Source organism: Paroedura picta, chromosome 13 (genome assembly GCF_049243985.1).
Source record: "Paroedura picta isolate Pp20150507F chromosome 13, Ppicta_v3.0, whole genome shotgun sequence".
NCBI classification, from domain to species: domain Eukaryota; kingdom Metazoa; phylum Chordata; class Lepidosauria; order Squamata; family Gekkonidae; genus Paroedura; species Paroedura picta.
This window is the reverse complement of record NC_135381.1, coordinates 24,860,965-24,883,960: the sequence shown is the minus strand read 5'-3', so window position 1 is coordinate 24,883,960 and position 22,996 is coordinate 24,860,965. Positions and strand designations below refer to the sequence as shown.

Here is a 22,996-nt window from a genome sequence, read left to right as displayed (position 1 = left end):
GTGCAGTCGGGGAAGGCAGCATGAGTCGGCCAGGCACTGCACAAGAGGCATCTTGGGTGATGAGGGATTCTAGCTCTGAATCAGACGATTTCCCGAGTGATACAGACAGAGCAGAAGGGTGGGGCTAGCAGGACGCTGAAGAAGCCAGAGGCTGCAGGCAAGCTGTCAACATAGATGGGGCCCAGCTGGAATCACTCCTGGGGAGTGAGTGAGTCATTCCCCAGGTGCAGCTAATTAGCTGGGCTGCATTTAGGAGAAGCAGCAGCAGCCTTCAGTGTGGATGCAATTTATGCAGCTACCCTCTGGACTGGTTTGAACTCCTGCAATCTTCTGGCTCCTTTTGGCCCCTGGCATCAGTTTGACTACGCTTCTGGTACATTGAACTGGCTATCTGTGGCTTCCCTTGGCTCCTCTGACTCCCAGCATCGGTTTTGATGACACATTTGGTAAAGTGGACTGGCTTTGTTTGAATACCTGCTATCTGGACTTTGACCTTGGCTCTGTTTTGACTTTTCTTTGTCTTGCCTTGCCCTGCACTGTGCTTGTTTAATTCCTAACAACGCGGACTGGACTCTGACTTTGCTCGGGCTAGGCTTTGCAGGCAATCGGATTGCTCTGCTTAGGGCCAATCGGATTGCTTTGCTTAGGGCCAATCAGAGGCAGCAGTGGACTGTCTGAAAGGTATAAAAGTGCATGAATTTGCCTGTTTTCTCTGTTCAGTATTTGGAGTTTGTTTCTGGAGTTGCTAAATAAAAAGACCTGCTCTGAAAAATTGGAGTCTGTGTTCACTGAACCCACAGATTTAATAGTAGATTTAGCTTCTAATCATTTAATTTTACCCCCAAGCCCCCCAATGTCACTGATGCCTATTACGGATGACATTGCATTAATTTGTGGTGTTCTTACAGTTTGTAAGGGTTTTTTGGGGGGAGAGAGGTACATCCTAAAATCAGGTCACACAGTCAGAAAAGACAAAAAAATGGGGAAAGCAACATCTAGATGTAGTCCCTGCTCTGCCAGAGACCAAAGGCACCCTGTTCGACAATAAGCATTCTTTCCTCTTGACATGCAACAGTACTCCCTGTGCAGTACTCCCTGGTCTGAATATAGGTCCCTTAGATAATACATGACACTGTCAAGATAGCCCACTCCCATAATTAAAAAGCTTGCCAACCAGCAAGACCTGATGGGTGAGCCAATACTTGAATAAACATTACATCAGTAAGTTGAAAATTAAATGACTCAACAGGACCTTGACATGCGACAGGGAGGGGAAAACCCACAGCTACAATAAGGTGACCAGATTGTTGTCCCACTTTTGGAGGGACATCTGGGGGTACCTGACAAATTGTACTTATGTTGAAATTAATATATATATATTACCAAGCACCCCCCACTTTCCGGGATTTTCCCAATGGAGCCGGCAACACTACTCCCGCATCCCTGTCTGGTGTCTGGAGAACCTGGCAACCCTTGATTACGCATGTACAGTTGGGGTTCTTCCATCCGGACTTTGATGGTGACTGTCAGACGACCGGAGTGAAAGAACTAACAGAGCTTCAATCCAGATTGGAAGCGTGGCATGGTGCAAGACAAGGCTTACCTTGCCCCCCAGCCTGAAGTGGCCTTGGGGGCTACGTAGATCCCTAGGACTCATGTCTCTTGTTTGCTCTGTTAGCTGCCTTACATCACACCATTTAATGTAAAACAATCTGGTATGACCCACCTGCCCATATGTTTGTGACTTTCCTGATATTATAAATAGTATTAATAGGAGAAAAAATGAAAATGCTGTCATCAGGAAGCTGAGTTAGATTACTGAACTCTTATCTGACAAGTTCTGAGAGGGGGAAAATAAAAACAACTCAGAAGTAAATGTTCCAAATATGGCTGTTCTTCTATCCTGCCAGAAGGGTTGCTAATGAATTTGTTGCATGAATGCTCAGACAGATTGGGAAGTATAGCTATGCTGGCCAGACCAACATGGCTCTGGCACCAAAAAGCCTATTTGTACCCATACAATGTTTTCTCTAGAGTATGTTTCTCATCCAGAGGTGATTTTCCAATAAAATCAGCCTCAATTATTGCAAGCACAGGACTAGCCCTAGAGGGAGGATAAGAGGCAATTCAATTGTTGGAAATGCTGCATGAAGCAAAATTAACCTTGCAGCGCTATTATCCTCTGAAACATTTAGCTACTTTCTCCTCTTTCTTCCATATTAATTGACCCTAAACGGAAAGAAAAATTACATGCATTTTTATCTTCATTTATGTAAAAAAATCACAAGTTGCTTAACATTTTCATGCATCTTTTTTTTAAAGACATAATTTGAAATTGCCTTTCCATTATATATATATATATATATACTAGAATTAAGGTCTGTTGTAGCTGATACATTGGGCACTAGCGGGGGGGAGGGGGGAAATAGCAAAGAGAGAGGGAGGTAGAAAGAAAGTGATTAAGATAGTGAGAGCTTGGCATTGGGAAAAGAAAGGGGAGGGGTGGTCCAGTTTGTAAGGGCATGGGGTTGAATATGTGTGTTTTGTGGGGGGTTGTGGTGGCATGGTGACAAATGAGGGCATGGGTGTGTACAGATGGGTGTCAAGAAGCTGTGGTTTGGAATGTTCATTGAGTGTGGGAAAGGATTGACCTTTGGGAATTGTGACATAGTGGTTACAGGTGAGGTTTCTAGAGCCATATCTTTGGATATGTGAAGGGAAAATCAGACTGGAGACTCTTCTTAGAGGGAGATTACATGGCAACCAATTCCTCCCAGTTCTGCATCCAACGTCATTTCCTTTCTTGTGTGAATTAGGCCACAGACACCAAAATGTCCCCCAGCCCTAATCCACATGGGATAGTCACAGTACACAGGTGTCCGCCCTGCCCCTTCTGTCTCTATTTTTTTTACTGTTGATAAAATGTTATGGAGGGGTTACTGTATAGGATTGTATCCCACTGAGGCTTAGGGATGCCAGCCTCCAGGTAGGGTCTGCTCATCTCCAGGCAGTTAGGCTGAAGGGAAAGCTCTCTCCCCTCACATGCATCCCTTCAAAAGGAATGCACGTGGCCTCAGACTCTTCTTGGTTGCTTGGGTGGGTGATCTTTGCCCTTTTGAAGCTTGAGGACTACTGCTGGCAATTGCAGTTCCTGTTGTTGTCTGAAAGGCCAAGTCATTGCCTAATAAGAGTGGATCACTTAGTTTCCTCCAAAGTCTTATTGTCTACTTCCCTGTAAAGCTAACTCCACTTGAAATTGTGGGCCACTTATACAAGGGCTGGAGGCAGCGTGGCAGAGAAGAGAAGGCGGAGTAAGCCAGATGTCCTTCCTCCTTCTTTCCATGCATGTGGGCGAGAGGGAGCTAAGGCCGACATGCATCCCAAGAAAGCAGCCATATTCCCCAGGCAAAACCAGACAAAAGGATTACAAAGATAAAAATAATTTTATGGTTGGGGGTCACCAAACATGAGGAACTTTATTAAAATGTTGCAGCATTAGGAAGGTAGAGAACCACTGCTCTGGATTATAATTATAATGATCAGCTCTGCAGGCAGAAATGGCTACTTTGAAGGCCAGACTCTGAGGCACTGTACCATTTTGAAGTCCCATCCCCAAACTTCCAGGAATATTTCTAACCCAGGGGTAGCCAACATACAGGTAGAGCCTAGAGTGAAAGTCACTCAAAGTGAAATTTAAGGTGACCATCTGTCCGGCCTTGGGCAGGACTGTCCTGCTTTGGGGGCACTTGCCCCATGTCCCGTGGCAATTCCCGTCTGTCTTGCAGTGTTCTCATATTTAAATAATTAAAAATAATTAATTAAGTTTTTTTTTGCCGCGCGGCAGGCAGCTGAATAGGCAGCCCAGGCTCAGGTGGCCTCTGCGCAGGTTCCCTGGCTCCGGGGCGAGGCTTCCTGGCCAGGTTTGTTTCCGCCTGCTTGGGCAGCCTTCCTGCCTCCAGACCTTGCCACCTCCCGGGCCGCCGCCACCCTAACGCCAGTCACAGAGGGAAGGGGGAGGGGGAGGCCCGTCTGCCACTGCCGCTGCCCTTCTAAGAGTCGGGGAGGGAGGGAGGGAGGGCCTGCCTGCCGCCACAGTGGCGCGTCCTGCCTTGTGACCACAGATTTCTGGTCACCTTATTTAAATTAGAACTTGCCTGCCACAGGCTGCACATATATTAATACCCAGTGGGGTAAGCATAGGGCTAATTTTCCTGTTTAGATTCTGCTAACAATGACTGCTTTCCTAAAAAATGAAATTTGCTTTATGGAGGTTATGTCTAAGGCTGATAAAAATGCACCTCCTAAAATATGCTGAGATGATAAATCCCCAAAATAAAGGCAAAGGAGAAAGTTATCATTTTATGCCTAAAGTAGTACATCTGTAAGCAGCCGTGTTGAGTCCGGACTAAATAAGAAAGAATAGAGAGATTTAAAGAGACAATCAAGCACAAATAAAGCCACATGGGGATAAGCTGAATTGTAGGAGCTTTGCTAAAGTCAAAATTTACATTTAAAAAAAAACAGTACTGGGGGATTAGAATGATAAAATCAAAAAGGTTTCGTTCATATGTTTCTTGGCAAGCAGTTTACAAAACCCCAAGTCTTATAATTCCTTCCCACCTTTAACAGGTCAGAGTAATAGAATCATTTTTGGATTTTGCAAGTGACCTCAAAGAAACAAAGGCATGTTGAAAGTGGTAATTCATTCTCGTGAATCATGTGGCTTGCTGAGTATGTGTGGCTGTGGATATGTGCACATAGGGAGAAGTAACTATTTTCAGGACAGAACTACTGAATATCCAACATGCAGACCTGCTCCCCAGATTGTAGCCCTGTCTCTAGTTCCTTTCTAACCTCCTGTAATAGGTAGTCCAGAACCCTCAACATGGTGTCCATGGGCACCATGGCACCTATCAACTATTCTCCTGATGCCCACCAAATGTTTTTGGGAAAGTTGGTGGGTCCAGGCTTTTGATTGGTCACTGACGATTTGATTGGCTGAGTAGACTTTTAAAGATGCTGCTTTGGCAGCAACCGCCACCACAGCAGAAGGATCTTCACCATGTGATTAATGGTCAGCTGTGTCAGCCATTTTCTGGCTGGCTTCATCTCTTGTAGCAGCTGTTTTGAGGCAGCCATTTTGCTGGCCACACTTTAGCAGAATTTCAAAAGTACCTGCAGGCTCGAAAAGGTTGGGGACCCCTGATGTAGCCAGTTTACCACCATGTTTCCCCATCAACATGATAAATGGCTTGGGACCAGGGAACCTCTTTCTCCCGCAATGCCTACCTGACTACTCACATTGTGAGTTCAGGTAGTGATCAGCAGAGAAACTAAGGCCTTACTTCACATATTCACCATATGCCTAGTTTTCTCAGTTTAAGGCACCAAGTAAAATAATATTTTCATGTTTTTTTTTAATTTGGGTTTTTTCCTTGTGCAAGGAGAGTAGTCTGTTTTAGTGGTTTCATTATGGTTTGTTTCATCATGCTCTTGTGGTTATCAATGATTATACTGATTTTTTAGTTTTTAACTACTGTTGATGTTATTCCATTGTTGGGTTTGTATTTACTGTTCTCTGATGATTGGGAGGAGAGGGCAGATTATAAAATCCCTTAAATGCCAGTGAAATTCTCTGTAGAGTTACTCCAGTCTGACTCTACTTTTAAGAGGATTGCACTGCAAAACACACCAGCATGAGCCAATTAATTGGAATAGATACAAGGAAATATCCAGCGTAATGACGTAAGAACACAATGTCAATTGTACTACACATTACAGAAATGAAGGAGTAACTTAGAATCATAGAATCATAGAGTTGGAAAGGACCTCATGGGTCATCTAGTCCAACCCCTTGCACTATGCAGGACACTCACATCCCAATCACTCATCTACTGTAACCTGCTACCCCTTTGCCTTCAAAGAATCAGCCTCTCTGTCAGATGGCTATCGAGCCTCTGTTTAAAATTATATAGGAATATAAAGTGACACGTGTAATTAAAAAGATTAAAAAAATCCCTGGTGACCACATGGATTTGAAAGTGATGTCACTTTTAAGGGGAGGCTACAATACTTGCATCCACCCTTAATCAGATGAATCCACAACATCACACAGGAAATCTGTTCACTGCTGAAAGCTTCTGATATACATAAAGACTGATACTTTGACTTTCTGTGCAGGCCTGAATCATAGAATCATAGAGTTGGGACCTCCTGGGTCATCTAGTCCCAACACGTACTAGGCAGGACACTCACAACCCTATCACTCATCCACTCTAACCCACCACCCCCTTGAATCTTCACAGAATAAGCCTCTCCGTCAGATGGCTATCCAGCCTCTGTTTAAAAACTTCCAAAGATGGAGAACCCACCACCTCCTGAGGAAGCCTGTTCCACTAAGAAAACCGCTCTGATTGTCAGGAACTTCTTCCGGATATTTAGATGGAAATTCTTTTGAATTAATTTCATCCCATTGGTTCTGGACTGTCCCTGTGGGGCAAGAGGGAACAAGTCCATTCCATCCTCCACACGGCACTCTTTTAAATACTTGATGGTTATCAGGTTCCCTCTCATGATATGGAACTTGATATGGAACTACGATTTTCAGAAGCATCCCCATGTTTTCTATAATTACTTTCATCCTCACCATCTGAAAGCCTTATCCTTGTTTTTTTCTTTTCTTCTGTTGCTCAATTCTGGTTTGTTTGTTTATATTTATATACTGCCCTCCCCAAAGGCTCAGGGCGGTTTACAGGAAACAGGAAAAGGATACAGATAACATGTGGTAACAACATGTGATAACAGCAATAACATAATAACAACACTAAACTTAACATGAAAACAATAATAACATTAGAGAACGATGGAACTGCAAAAGAGCCTCAGCTCCACTCTTACTGGGACCCAGTGGGTTAGGCGGATTAGTAGCAGTAATAGTAGCACTAATAGTAGGAGTGGGGGGGGGGGGGTTAGAGGCCCACTGGAAGCAATGGTTTGGGTTGACCTCAACCAAATGCCTGGCGGAGGAGCTCCCTTTTGCAGGCCCTGCAGAACTGTTTAGGTTCTGTCAGGGCCCTGATCTCTTCTGGGAGCTCGTTCCACCAGCTGAGGGCCAGAATGGAGAAAGCTCTGGCCCTGATTGAGGTCAAGCGATCTTAAACCAGCAAGCTGCTCCTGCTGCCCACTACATGATAAAATGATTTGAAAAACTTTAACGAAGTTATGTTGGCCGCCAAGAACAAGGGGAAGCAGTATTGTACTGATTATTGACAATTTGTGTTCTTCCGCTGGGAATCTTATAGTATAAAGATGGTTTTGCCCAGTCATGAGCATTCAGTGATCTAATGCAGTGGTCCCCAACCTTTTTCAGGCTGGGGACCTGGGGGAGGGGGAGACGGAGGTGCGGGTGCGGCGCACTGGTGCCCACAAACCAGCAAGCACGCCTCCCTCCCCTCCCGCAGTGTGGCGCAGCACTTGCTGCGCCGGAAGCTCACTGTAAGGGGGGAGGTACAGGCACCTCTTGCCTTGCTGTGGTGAGAGATGGCCGATCGCTCCTGGCGCAGTGAGCACATGCCATGGGGGGGGGATAGGGCCGCAGCGCCTCCCTACCCCCCCCCCTGCCGCGGGCCAGTACCAAGGCCTCCATGGCCCAGTACCGGGCCACAGCCCAGTGGTTGGGGAGCACCGATCTACTGTATTTATTTACTGGCCAGAATAAGGAAAAGGCAACATGATTGTTGTGTTTGGCAACAGCCTTGTGTCTGTCACAGCATCCAGTGCTGTCCTTAAAAGAAAAGTTATTTTCACTCTGAACTTTTTTTTTACCATTGCATGTGCACACACCCACAAAGGAAGGCAGGCCTGTCATTTTAGAGCACTAAGTGCTCTTTGGCTGGCTGAAGCAGATAACAGAAGCTGCTTATTCATCTCGACTGGTTCCATAGGGATATGAAGACCTATTTATATTTAACAAGAGATTTTAAATAGAAATGTCTATTAACTGAATCATTCTGGTTCCCTGCCCTTTGAGATACTGAATCATTCAGAAAAGTTGCCACCTTTTCATAGCCTCCTAAGGTACTGACTTTTGCAAGCAAGGATCTTACAAGGGTGAGGCATGCTTGAAGTGGACTACATTATTGGATCCCAAACTGGATCAATCCTTTTCATATGTACAGCATTCAGAAACAGCAGTCCTCTAAATGGCAACTTAAGGGGTTATCTGAAGGTAACAGAAATTACAAGTCAATCCCCGTGGTCTATGTCGCCCAGTATGTTGACATAACAATGTTAACCTGATGAAGGTCAGAAACATTGATAATTGTGGTGTCATTTATGATACTTCAGCTTTAAAGAACTTCCATTTCATAAATGCAAAACATCCTGCTTTTGATCTGAGACTCAACCCTCCCATGCTAAACGATCTCTTTAACACTGAATGAAATTTGATTCTAGTCGACAGCCACAATGTCAGCAAAGTGTAAAGACAAAGAAAATTTTTACACTAATGACAACTGAGAACCTTTCTTTCATCCCCCCCCCCTTTCATACTGTAGCAGATGTCAACTGCAGTTACATTCAATTCAACTTATTAGTGCGTGGCTTTTAGCCAAAAGCCATTCACATTTGCAGAAGTGTGCTATCACATATGTCTTAATAACAGAATCATGTTTTTAAAAATGTATGTGATAAGTCGCATATGCTCAGGAGAATCTGCCCGTCTTTCACTTGTGGTGACAAACAGGAGATCCTAAACTTTGTTGAAGAACATTAACAGGGCAGATCTTCCATGTCATTTGAAACCACAACAAAAGTGACAGCATTCAACTCCCCCTTCTTCTAAAAAAGCCTTCCTTGACTACCAAGGACAGTTGCCTCTTTTTCAACCTCTATTTACTGCCAGTACTCTAACAGCATTTAACTCCATACCCAACATCAATGATAATCCTTCTGAGGTTATAAAAAAATACATATTTTTTAAAATGTTTTATGTGATTTTAATGTTTTATTGTGAACTGCTTTAGATGTCCTGGCGAACGGCGGTATACAAGTTTAAATAATAAACAAACAAACATCTACTCTCTTGCCACCCTTGTATTCAGGTTTTTTGTGCCCACAGAGATCACCAAGGAACTCCTGAGGAGGATTCTGGAAAACATGGTCTAGGTTTTACACTTGGTTCTGGTGAGATATTGCCGGTTAAGCCTCGTGGCGTGAACTGAGGCTATGGCATAAAACACACACTGTCCTTTCTTTACGTGGAACCACCCATGTGGATTATGACGCCTTAGTCCAGGGGTAGTCAAACTGCGGCCCTCCAGATGTCCATGGACTACAATTCCCATGAGCCCCTGCCCGCATTTGCGTGTACCTGGAGTATTGCACACAGTACTCCAGGTACACACAGTACTCAATCAAAGAGAAGGCAAGAACAGGATGATCGACAGATGGCACTCTCTTAATTTTGGAGGACACACAAACATATGATCCCACAGTGCTTTCTTACTATCTGGTTTGGAGCAATTGAGGAAGTAAAAATATCACGTTGATACCACGCACCAGGAATATCTACACAAATTGCATAAAACTAAGGGGAACAGCACAAAAGTCCACGTAAACTTCCTGGAGGGTTGAATCCCACTCAAAGTAGCAGGTTGCCTCAACTCTAACTCCAATAAAAGACCGTGAAGAAGGTTACACACAAAGTGGATCGGGACAGGGAGAGATGCTTATGGCTCCTGCTAGAAACAACTTCATTAAGGAGGCTTACCTTGCACTCTGCAGACCAACTTTAAAGGCAAACTTCAAGTTTGTCCAGGTGGGTAAACTAATACAATGTATAAAAATCCTGAACAGAATGTAATTAATATGCCTAATTTAAACCCATGGGAGGGAACTGAAGCAAAATCCATGAGCATATTCCAAAAGAACTCTAACTGAAAAGCAACAGGGTATATAAATTATACATGAACTTGGGGAGATCTGGTTGACCAGCTGCCTAATTCTTTTTTTCTTAAAGCAGCTTCATCTGTGTAACCATTTTCTGACTCTAGATGCAAAGATAGCATCCACAATCAAACACCAATCCTTATCATTGTTCTCTTAATATTTGTGAAAAGCCAATGTGAGCGGAATGCTGTCTGGGACCACATCTGGAGTCTGCGCAGCACGGGCCAAACCGGACCGGATTGGGCTGGCCCTTGGAGCACCCGCCTCCAGAGGCTGACCGTGACATGCTCTGGCTCCTTCGGCCCCGGGCCCTGCCTGGAAGCCGGGGACGCTGCTCCTGCCCCGCCTCACCTTCGAACAAGGCCACCTCACGCCACCATCGAAGACCCCCTACCTCTGTGGCTTTCGCCCACCTGCCAGGACTCCTCCCGCCTCACCCCAGACCGAATGGCTGTGCACCTGTTAGCCCACCAGCTTGTGGGGAGAGCAGATTCCACGGTGGTGTCCGGGGCCACGAGCGCAACACCCGCCCACCATGCCACCCACTGTGCCCCAGCCCATGCCGCCACAGGGCCGGCAGCCCAGCAACCACAGGAAGGAGGATGCCCGCCCTTGTCACAGGTGTTTTTTATTCCTGGATCGCTTTTACATATGTGTAAACAAGCAATCTGATCTAAACATGCCACTGAGTGTAATCCTCCTCAAGCGCATTTCTGTTACATGCCCATAGTGCTTATTTTGTTAAAAAGATAAGGTGCCGGTATTCATATATAAGGCTGCAGTTTTCCACTAATTCCCCCCTTGGGAGGCCGCCCAAGCGTACCAGGATCCCCATACTGGATCTTACGATGCTGGTGGCATTAAAACAAAATCACATGGACATGATACTCCTATGATGTTGAGTACTGACAGTGCAAGCAGAGTTTCTTCAGGAGGAATCAGGCAGGAAACTCCAGGAGGTGAACAATTATGGTCATGCAATATCCAACAATGTGTGGATCCAGCTATGGCAGTAGTCTTGTTCTTCTTTCTCTGAATGAATTCCTCCAGAAGTATGCCTAAAGGAATTCTAGTCATGCATTTATATTTCATGCTGGCACCTCCCATTCCTCCACATTCTTATTCAAAACCTACCTTTATTGCATGAAGATTTTAGTTTAAATGCTCAGTGTCTGCCTCCCAAAACTGAAACATGACCCGAACACTCATGTTCTCATGCTTCCTCAGTATCTTGCATTGCCTTCCCCTCTTGATCCGTCTTTCCCTCTATTGACCGTTTATGCACTGGGAACTTCATTGCCCCAGCTTCCATGCAAGAACACAAATCAGGGGCGGATGAGGTGCACCGGGCCAAATGCTCCCTCATGTGGGTACAGGAAGAGGTGGGGCAACCTGCCATGACTAAAACTCCAGCCTGCAGCCTGGCATGAAACCTCCAGGACGTAAACGGTCATTGATATGCAATTGTAAGCTCCTTAAGGAAAGGACCCGCCTTTTTGACTTACTCTGCCCAGCAGAAATGCCAACTACATTTATGGTGCCACATTTATAGCAACAACACACCAGGCCACAACAAGCTGGAAAGAAGTAACCAAAAGCCACATGAGATGTGTTCGAAGCAGGGGTCTTGCAGATTGCTTTAATCTCATGGCAGAGATCTCTGAAGGTGCATGGATGCTTTCTTCAATATGCATACGTATTCTGCACTAACAGGCTAGTAAGACCTTGGCACTCTGGCGCAAAATATTCCTGTGTGTCTCACATCCTATCTGTTATTTCCCCTCTGTCAGACCTTCACAGGGATTGCAATTAGAAAACATAATCTTTTTAGCATGGGCACTCTCCCCCTGAAGGCTAGAAGAACTCTGCTCTGAATATGATTATAATACCATTTAGCAGCTATTCATAGATGCCACATATTAATTTATGTAAACCAGGGACAACTTGGGGCATTCAGTCTTCAGGGAGTCATGAAAAATCGAAAGCCTGTCCTTGCTGATCAGGGACTTTTGAAAATGGCTGCAAATACAGAGCAGCCTGAGTCCTGAATTCTGTTTTTATTGCTCCGGCACAGGCCTCTTTTTTAATTGCCCAATTTGCTGGAAGTTCATTCATTTTTTTTTCCAGTGGATATTCAAATAACTTACTTTACAGGAATGTTTCGAGGCTTTGTCTTCTCCGCAGCCTGTAAAGGAAGAAAGGGAAGCAAAAGAGTTGTTAGCTGACCTTAGCAAATGTGACCTTTCACAGAAAATGCCAGATTGGGGGGAAGGGGAGAGCCAGAATGCTGTATTTCTGAGAACTGAAAATGAGCACAACAATACGGGCTTCCGTAATTAAGTAGAACATACAGCAGGAGAAGCAACAGTTTATCCATTTTAATGGGTATGTGCTGATGTTTAAAAAAATATTTGTAATACCACTGAATGTCAGAGAGAAAAACAATGGCCGTCTTCAAGCAAAGGTTGGATATACACTTTTCTTGGATGCTTTAGGATGCTTTGGGCTGATCCTGCGTTGACTAGATGGCCTGTATGGCCCCTTCCAACTCTATGATTCTATGATTCAATAAAGATATGAAATAAACAGTTGGATGATAATCACAAAACTTGTCTATGGCCTCTATTTCATGTGCATCTACCCACATGAAGTTGCTATTGTGGAGTGTGGTCCAATATATGAACACCATGATCACATTAAGAGGACCTATTGTGTAAATCAGCCTTTTTCAACTTTTTTACCATTGAGAAAAAAGTAACTGTTTAACCATTTTTCAAGCTTCAAGAAATCTCAGAAGTGGCGCAATCATGCAGAGTATGGTTGGGAAGCGTAGGTGTGTACATGCCTACCCAGGGCCCCTCCCCTCCCCACCCCTCCTGGCCCATCATTGGCTATTTTGGGAGGAGGGGCAGATCAACATGACCATATATAGTCATATCACCTGGCTGAGTTATTTGTATTGTTCTTCTTTGATGTAAACTGCCCTGAGCCTTCAGGGAGGGTGGTATATAAATATAATAAATAAATAAATGTTTAACTATATATACACACACACACACACATATACATATATACAAAAATTAATTCCTACCCATTCAGGAAACCCTTCCAGGGCCATCAAGAAACCACAGGGTTTCATAGAAAGTGGGTAACAAGTGGGATTTAGTGTAAATGTTTGTTATTTTGTCTCTTTTTAATTGTGTATGCACAAGCCAGAGAGCTTGAGTGATTCTATTTTGCCTTAGAATTCCCAGCAATTTCTATAGTGTCATGAGGTCATATCCAGGTTTCCTCAGAAGTGACATCATGACATCATTGGTTTAATTTTTTAAAAGACATCAATGGTTTGGAAATTCAGAGAAACAAGACTTTAACGTTTTTTTCTCGACGTTTTAATCGTTATTGTAAAGTTTATTTTCATGGTTTTACTTTCCATAATGGTATAAGCTCAAGATAAAGTTTCACGATTCAACCAGACAACTTCATTCCCAATTACTGCTGTGTCTGAGATATTAATTTTAACTTGGCTGTTGTCAGTCCTTGACAGCAGCATCAGGAAAACTACATCTATAATGGCAGAACAGACTCTGCCTCTGAAGTCATTTTTATTAGCCAGCAACAGAAAAGGGCAAGGGATGACCAAATGTTCAGATCAATTTCCTCTTGTGAAACCTTTGAGAAAACACACTCTTCTAAATGAGCAACTATCCAGGCCTCTCGGCCTGCACCATCTCAGATACAGAACCTGGTTCCAGTTTATTGCTGTACCCATTGATCTGTATACAGTCCATTTATCATTCATGAAAAGAGCCGGTGATCTTCACAGTATATTAGAAGAAACAACTCAGATCATCTGTCAGTGGCCCTCTTATTTCTGTTTCCCTCTCCGCAGGGATTTTATCTCCTTCCATTCTTCTTGAATTAAAATGTTGCTAAGCAACACAGCTGGGGGCACGGATGGCAGAATGTCTAGAGTCTATAAAGCTGTTTAAGCTGCTGGATATTTCAATGGTGAGGGCTTCCGTATATATCGTTTATATACATACTTCGCTGGCATAAGCTGAAGCAAGCACATGCGGCTTCTGAATTCTCTGCCCCATGTCAATTGATCTTGATGCCTTTCCGTATGTTTGCATGTTTCTGGATTCTTTCTTCGCCTGAAATGCTCTGTCAGCAGGGATGGCAAAAACACCATCAGAAAGAAAAAGGAAGATAATAGGACACGTGCCGGTGGAATCCTGCACCATTCGTTGAAGACTGTCCTTTTGCTCTCTAGTAGGGTTGCCAGCTCTGCGTTGGGAAATAAACTCTGGGGGTGGGATTTGAGGTGAGAAGGGGCCTCAATAGAGAAAAATGCCATAGGGTCCACTGTCCAAAGCAGCCGTTTTCGCCAGGACAACTGACCTCTGTTGCCTGGAGATGAGCTGTAAACCCAGGGGATACCTACCCCTAGTCAGTGCAGAAAAAGAAGAGCCAGGATGGCAGAATTAGCAGGCCTAATAACATCTGTGCCATCAGCAGATGTTCACCAAATCTATTCCCTCCACCCAAACCTATCTACATGATTATATAGCCCTTTGTGTTGAATGTAGCAACACAGAAGTCAAGGCAGGCTACCCAAAAGGCTAAGTAACAGGACCAAGAGATGACTGGTTGAAGAATGGGGAAAAGGTAGGATTTGGGGAGGTAAGGGACCTCAGCAGGATGCATTTTCCCCAAGGGAATTGATCTTGGTTATCTGGAGATCAGCTATGATAGCTAACCAGGTGCCACCTAGAGCTCAGAAAACCTACTGGTATAAAAAGATAAAAGGTTTCACCCAGAAAAGTCATCATGACATCAGTGACACTGTGGTTTATCTCCTGCTATTGTACTGCAAGAGGTTGGCAAATCCTACCTGTCAAAATTAAGGCTCACATTCCATAATTTGGTAGGCATTTTGCTAATAAGTGGTTTATTTCCTGTTGTTCCTTCTGTTTTCTTTGTTGTAATTTATGTATGGATAACAATGGCTTCCTGCAATCTTTGCTTTCTCCTCTTCCAATCACAAATTGATTTCTTATGATGGCTTTCTCATTCTTTGGCAGAGATCTTTGCATATTTACTTACTTACTTACATTTATATACTGTCCACCCTGAAGGCACAGGGCAGTTTACATGGAACTGAGAACTATACAAGAAACCATACATATAAATAACTATAACATTAATATTACTAACTGATAATAACAGGGTAACGGTACAACATTAAACAGTAATAATACAAACAGGTCCAGGAGCAGAATGCCTTGATGATTTTCTGGGGGGGGGGCAGGGGCCCTTTAGATGTTGGTTGTGCCTGGTCTCAACCAAATGCCTGGTGGGAGAGCTCCCTTTTGCAGGCCCTGTGGAACTGTTTTAGCTCCATCAAGGCCCTGAACTCTTATGGGAGCTTGTTCCACCAGGTGGGGGCCAGGACAGAGAAGGCTTTGGCCCTGGTCGAGGCCAGGCGGGCTTCTTTAGGGCCAGGGATCATTAGCCGCTTGGTGGCAATAGAGTGTAGAGCTCTTTGAGGGGGCAAAGGCAAGGAGGTAGTCCCTCAGGTACACTGGGCCCTGACCACGTATGGCCTTGAAGGTAATTACTAGAACCTTTAGATTTTGTATTATACTGTGCAATGAAGTAGGATTTGTTTGGATCCTTTGGGTTCTGAAGTTGAGCTATGAGGATGGTAGGAGGTAAGGAAGAAGAGTTGGTTCTTATATGCTGCTTTTTTCTACCCGAAGGAGTCTCAAAGCAGCTTATATTCACCTTCCCTTTACTCTCCCCACAACAGACCCCGTGAGCTAGGTGCAGCTGAGAGAGCCCTGATATTAGTGCTTGGTCTGAACAGCTTTGAAGAAGAAGAGTTGGTTCTTATATGCCGCTTTTCTCTACCCAAAGTAGTGTCAAAGTGGCTTACAATTGCCTTCTCTTTCCTCTCCCCACAACAGACACCCTGCGAGGGAGGTAAGGCCCTTTTTATCATTGGCATCCTTTCTACTTCAGGAACCTTGCTGCGTTCAATTTTCAAAGTCAGTGAAAACCTTGTTGTTCCAGAAGATCTTTGTCTTACTGGTTAGCACTGCTGCCAGGAAAATAAAATGTTTTAAAAATGAAGAGCTTTATTGTGATGGAAGGTTCTGTGGCATAGATACTACTTTGTGCAGCCCATGATGTGGGTTCTAGTCTAGTCGCTAAAGATTACCTAATGAAAGTCAGTACATTTAGATTCCAGGGTGCATATGCTCTTTTATGCACCCTGTGGACAGCATGAACCGCAATAAAATTTAGTCTTTTGAGCTGCCATAGGAATCTCCCCCCATTTTGCAACTAAAAATTATGTACCCATCCCTTTGACATTTATTAGCAAGGATGGTTTATTTTAAGAAGGTTCCTCCACCCCATTTTCATGTTTTGAGTTAATTTTACATGTTTTCACTATTGGTTGTTAGTGGACTTAAGAGCCCTAGAAGATGCTTAGTGACATGACCATTATTCAGTTAATAAATAACTAGTTGTGTGGCCTTCCACCTACAATGAGGAACACAGAAATCAAAGCAAGATTGGGAAAAGATTCACTTTATACTTTAATGCAGAAATCTGTTGCAAGAAAACATAGCATGTGCAGAAGGTCTATCAATTAGGACTAGTTATTTTTTTCTGATTAGGAAGAACACATTATTTTTCTCCCTCTCTCTTTTGTAGCTAGGATTCTTTGAAATATGTATCTTCTCTATAATGTCATTATAAGAAAATACTATCTCCAAATTACTTTTCTTTTCCTCCCTGGGATGGTTAGCTATTGACTCAAATTGTCTGTGTTGAGTAGTTCGCTCTGCTTTGATAATTAACTTTTGATCATTACTGACTTTAATGGCTCTAGTCTAATATTGTCATAGGCATCCTGCTCAATTACTTTAGTACTCATCACCTTTAATCTTTGAACAAAATGATCTCACTGAACCTCCATCAGCCTGACAACAGAGTTAATAATTTCTGTTTCTCATCTTCATGGACTAAGTTTGATTTCTTTAAGACGTGATGTGAACTTCTGATTATTAATTTAAAGGATTTCAGAAACCTTCCTCCTTTTTTCCTCCTTAATGAGATATTTGTGCAATCTATGACAGTGTAGGCTCTACAAATATATTTTTAAAAATCTTAACAATTGTGCTGTGTTAGGGATTTTAGATAGGAACGTATGGCAGAACAGTTAGAGTGTCATCCTAACCAGAGCTACCCCCTTCTAAGTTGGGGTTGCCTTTCTGAGGGTGGTAACCAGGAGGATACGCACCTGTGGGTAAGGACCTCTCTATTGATGGCATGACAGCACTTCTTCTAATATATTTGCATTGCTGATAAAGCTGTAGCATTCAGTCAAATTGATTAGAGACTGGGGCATATGCAACAGCATGGTAGCACCTGAAATGCATCTAAATGATAGCAGGTAGAACTGGGGTGGGTGTAGGTGTCAAACCCAAGTAGGAGACCTGACCTCATACGTCATTCAAGTACTGGATTTAGGAGTGTATAACTTTGTTCAGGATTGCACAGTCAGTGGCCTAGTTCTCATGGCTGCAAGGCATATGAAGTTGAGAAATTTGCAACCAGACCTTTGTTGTGCTATTTAGCCTCAATAATCAGAATCATGGTTCTGATATGAGCCCCTCCCACAAACAACCTTTTGAGATTAAATTACCCACCAGAGGATTTGATCATGGATCCCCAGCATCACTTGTAGTAGAGATTAGTTCTCACTGAGGTAGAGGGATTGAAGGATTAAACAAGCACAAAATCTCCCTCTTTATAAAGAACTGCCGTGTACTAGAAAACTGTTCAAGCCTAGACTTCTCCTTGACTTGTTAGTTTTCTATGTACTGAAATCTTTTTGTATTTCCTATCTGTGCATAGGAAGGTGGGAGAATATGAGCTGCAGCTAGAAGCCATAGAGTCCAGACACAAATTTACCATCCCAGTGGAAACTAGACCTAAGTGGGAGCTCCCACTGTGGAGGACAGGAGCATAATGGAAACAGCCTAAAGTGTACCCTTGGGACATTAAGAGGGTTACATCATGCATCTACCATAAATTTTTGAGTTGGAAAATGTACATTAAGATAATTAAAGGTAATTGGAAAACGTAAAGCAGATTGATGCAGACAGTTTGGCCACTTTATTTTATAATATCCCTATGATTTTATTTGCACAGTTATGTCCCAGTAACATAGAGATGATTGAAATATCACAGGTATCCACATCTTAACTAGATGACATTTTGTTGCTGTGGTCAAAAGCTTCAGTGTAGCACCCTAGAGACTCAAGTTCTAACCCCCGTCCAGCTATTAAACGTACAGGGTAACCTCAGGCCAATAATTCTTTCAGACTTGCCTATCTCATAGGATAATTGTAAGGAGATGTAGTAGGGCTATGAGCCGCTCTGAGATCCATGGAGAAAGGGTAGAATAAAAATGGGACATATTTGCCACTGTTAAGACATTTTTACACATCAGAAGGTATGTGGGTTTGTATGTGCATCACTGCGAGTTGTTCAACACAAAAGTCTTTTTTGATTTTCCTTCCCACCTTTGGATAAGTCACATAACGTGCACTTTAGAGAGAACAAAAGAGATGTCCAACTGGATTAGACCAATGTGCCATCCAGATCAGCATCCAGCTTCACCAAGTAGCCAACAATTGGATATTAAAGGGCCAACAAACAAGGCTCACAGCTGCCTTTGATGCCACCTCCTAAGCACTGCTATTCAAAGTTTTATTACCTTTGGATTTTTCCTTCCTTCCTTTGCTGAGGTAGGGGTCTTGAAGGATAAAACAAGCACAACATTTCCCTCTTTATAAAAAAACTGTGATGTACTCGGAAACAGTTCAAGTCTTGACTTGTTAGTTTCCTTCCTTCCTTCCTTCCTTCCTTCCTTCCTTCCTTCCATCACTATAGCTAGTAACTATTGGTGGACCCATCATTCATAAATCTGCTATTCTAGCAGTCATCGCTACATCCACTATCAGAACAGGTTACTGGGGGGAGGGGGGTGATATCCTTGGCTACCATCCCAGCTGGTTTCTGAAGACCACTGTGTTGGTGAACCACATAGGTGTACTTCCTGCTCAGGTACAAACAGAGGCCTTATACGTGGTCCCATATTCAATTGCTGGCATTTCCAGTTCCAAGGATCAGAAATAGCAGATGTTAGAAGACATCTCTACTGAGACTCTGGACAGCCACTGCCAGTCAGATTAGATAACACCAGCTAGATTGCTACGAGACAGCGGATGGCAGTACCAGCCACTGGTCTGTAACTGAGCTTCATTCCCCTTCACTAGTATGATCTTATTATCTTTGTCTTCATTGTTCTTCTAAATTCCCCCCCTCCCGCCAGTGGGGAGAGGACTTCCTGAGTTAGGAATTAAAGTGACCAATCATTGTTAATTATTTATTCATAATTAATGACATTTATATTAATATTAAGAAACCATTGCTGGATCCATGGGACTTCGCCCAGTCTCGAATCTTGAGTTGCTGGGTAAGGTTGTTGCAAGATGCAGCTGCTACTGGCTGTGGGGGTGGTTTTTGCCACTAGGATTTAATGGGAATATTTTAATGGGGATATTGTGTGTTTTATGTGGGGGTTTTATCATTAAGTCGCCATGAGGTGGCTTTCTGTGAATGGTGGGAAATAAATACAACAATAATATTAATTAATGTAATTAATTAAATATATATACTGCCCTCCCCTGAGGCTCAGGCGGTTCACATGAAACATAAGGAAGAAGAACAATACATGAAATTCAGTAGTTATGCCAAATGGCATAACAATAATAATAGTAGCAATAAACTGAAAAAATAATATTCTGACACAATCTAAGAGACCCATGGTTGGTCAGTTCAGGCATATGGAATTATGGGAGGGAAGTTCAGGAGCCGATTGGATATTGTTAGTTTCAGTTGACCTCAACCAAATGCCTGGCAGAGGAGCTCCCTTTTGCAGGCCCTGCAAAACTGTTTTAGTTCTGATCTCCTTTGGGAGCTTGTTCCACCAAGTGGGGGCCAGGACAGAGAAGGCTCTGGCCCTGGTTGAAGTTAAGCAGGCTTTCCTGGGGTCAGGGATCACTAGCCAGTTGGAGGTGGATTCTGACCCTGTGCACAGAGGTCTTTGAGGGGTTTAGGCAGAGAGGCAGTCCCTCAGGTACACTGGGCCCAGACCGTGTACGGTCAGTACCAAAACACTCTTCAGATACTCACTTAGAAAAAACGCGATACTCACATTACAGTCACAGTTAACCCCATGGAAATTATTTCACTTTGTCCTTACAACTATCTTTTGAGATAAACATATCTGAGTATATGTGTGTGCATATGTCTGTGTGTGACTAGTCAAGCCCAGCCCAAACAATGGCTTCCATAGCTGATCAGAATTTGAACCCAGATCTCCTCAGTACAAGTCCAAAGCCCCATGGCAACTAATGTAGTATACCAACTTTCACAATGCTAATATTAGGTTCTTCATAGCTAAAGCAACAAGAAACTGACCTCTGCAACTTTGAGGTCCAGGGAAACTGGTACATTTTTGCAATGATTCTAAGTTGCTATGGCTAACTTGATGTGTTGTCTCCTGAGGGGCTGTGCCGGGACAATATTCTGCCTTTTGCTAATTTCTTGTGACATGAAGCTGGCAATTTTACATTTGGAAGTCTGAGTGTCATAGTTTAGGTCAGCCTTACCCTGAGGATGGTACAAAGGCTGGTTACTGAAAGGCTGCATTTGCAGTGATGGGTCTCATTTCCCGAATGCATAGCAGCACACCAGCGATATTTCTGGGTTCACGTTCTTCTTCCAGAAGGCAAATAGCACAGTTAGTCTAATTGGGATGACTTTTCTAGCTTATTTTGCAACCGGCACATGGCGAGCTTCAATCCATGGCTAAGCAATTACCAACACCTATGTTATAGTTAATCAGAGGAATTACTGGATCAAACAAAGGCCCATTAATACAAAGGTTTTATCTAGTTGGATGCCCCTATGTTGGAGCATGTCAAGTCACAGTCAAATTATGGTGACCTCACAGGGTTTCCAAGACAAGAGATGAACAGAAGTAGCTTGTCATTGCCTGCCTCTGCATAGCAACCTGGGATTTCCTTGTTGATCTCCCATCTAAGTACTGAGCAGGGCTGGTTTTGCTTAGTGTCCAAGTTCCTATGAGATAGGGCTGGCCTGGGCTATCCAGGGTCAGGGCCAGATATCTCTAGAAGCTCATAAACAGGCACAAAACTGATGGCTTTCCTCGGCTGTTTCTCCAGAGCATCCCAAGTTGAGAGGTAGGCTGCCTCTGTTCATGGAGATGTTAATGGCCATGCTCCTGTATAGAGCCAGCTTGCTGTAGTAATTGAAGTGCCAAGGTTTGAACTCTCACTTTGCCATGAAAAGTGCAATCTAGCCACAGTGTTCCATTCCAGTGTTGTTGCAAGGTAGGAGCAGTGTGATAAGACAGGGCAAGCAGGACTAACAGGAGCCATGAATCGAGGAGGCCAAGCCAAGCGTCCATCACTGGCAGAAAGTGGAGAGCGGCTGGTGGCAGGAGAGATGCTCCTCTTCTACCTCACTCCAGCTCCCATTACAAGCCCTGGCCAACTATCAGTCAGGAGGGGGCATTACTGGACAGCCCCACGGGAACCTGCATTCCATTTCCACTGGAGGCATAGCAGGAGGAGGGGCAGAGGTGGGTGGGGTGCCAGGGGCCCAGACACCAACTAGATTGCTACGTGCTTGTCAGCTGCCATAGCATTTTGGCCAGGGGTGTGCTGCCACCTGGTTAAGTGTGCAGCCTGTTCCATGGCTATCATGGTGGCCCCCCTCCCCCAGAACATGCTTCAGGTGGGTCCCAATATATCTAAACAGATGGTGCATGGCGTCTATGTGTATCTGGGAGCCTGCTGCTCGCACCCATGGCTGCTGGGTTCAGAAGGGAAAGACACTCTGTCCAGTATACCTCGGTTCTGTCATAGTAGTCCCAGGGGAGGTATGACGGTTGGGGACTGGGAGCTTTGTTTACCTGTTCACATATGACTGCCCTTTGGGATCCTGGAGGAGGGCCTGATGTACCTGTGTGGGCTGAAATTTGGGAGAAGTCAGCCACAAAATGTGGACTGTTCGCATAGTGTATTCCCTCCAAGTGCTCACCCAGTGGTGGTAGGTGTCATGTCTTTGTTGTGTCCTCCACCTGGGTGCATGTGCATTTGCTATAAGTCTACCCATCAGGGAGCTGTCAGACAGCATACCATACTGTGCACCCACCTATGGAATTCTGGGGTGACTTCCTGAAACCATTTGTAGTGCAGAAGTTGTATGTGTGTGTAATTGGGTCCCAAGGAAGGGCACAGCTGGAATGGGAGAGTGTGCTGTTTGGGTGTGCAGTTCAATGGTATCCTGAGCTGCTTGTGGTTCTATGGGCCTGGCCACAGCTGAGGTAGAAAGAGTGGATTTGAAGTCAGTGTCCTGTCAATGGACAACACATTTTTCCCAACACAAATTTGCTCCTGCTCAGTGTGGAGAGCAGGATGTCATGCCTCCTGGAATGGCCCTATCTATGCCAGGGTTGGGGTCAACTGGACCTCTATTCTGTTTCAGCTCCTCTCTTAGGATTGCTCTGTTAGATGCTATACCTGGAGACGCCAGAGACTGAACAAGGGAGGAGATATGGTTCAGCAGTTAAGGCATGCATCAAGTCCCAGGTTCAATCCCTGGCATCTCGACGTAAAAGGAACAGGTGAAAGACCTCCTCTTGAGACCCTGAAGAATCCCTCCCAGTCTGCATGGACCAATGACCTTGATGGACCAATGATCTTATTTGGTGTAAGGCAGCTTCATGTTTCCCTGTGTACACAGCACCCAAAGTTTAACACAGTTATTAAGTGATAGCATATCCTTTGCATCACTTCTATGAGACAGCATGTTCATATTTAAGATGTTAATATGTGTTTGAATATAACTTTGGATGCTTTTGCTTCACAAACCA

At 44.0% G+C, this 22,996-nt stretch overlaps 1 protein-coding gene across 3 annotated transcripts in view; it reads right to left on the bottom strand.

Moving 5' to 3' along the window:
* The window catches only part of AFF2 (ALF transcription elongation factor 2), a 417,511-nt gene that overhangs the window by 93,025 nt on the left and 301,490 nt on the right, over positions 1–22,996 (bottom strand). For all 3 annotated transcript variants that reach the window (XM_077308979.1, XM_077308981.1, XM_077308980.1), the window contains exon 9: positions 12,096–12,133. In XM_077308979.1, the coding sequence (XP_077165094.1) occupies positions 12,096–12,133 (38 nt within the window). The remainder of the gene's footprint in view (positions 1–12,095; positions 12,134–22,996) is intronic.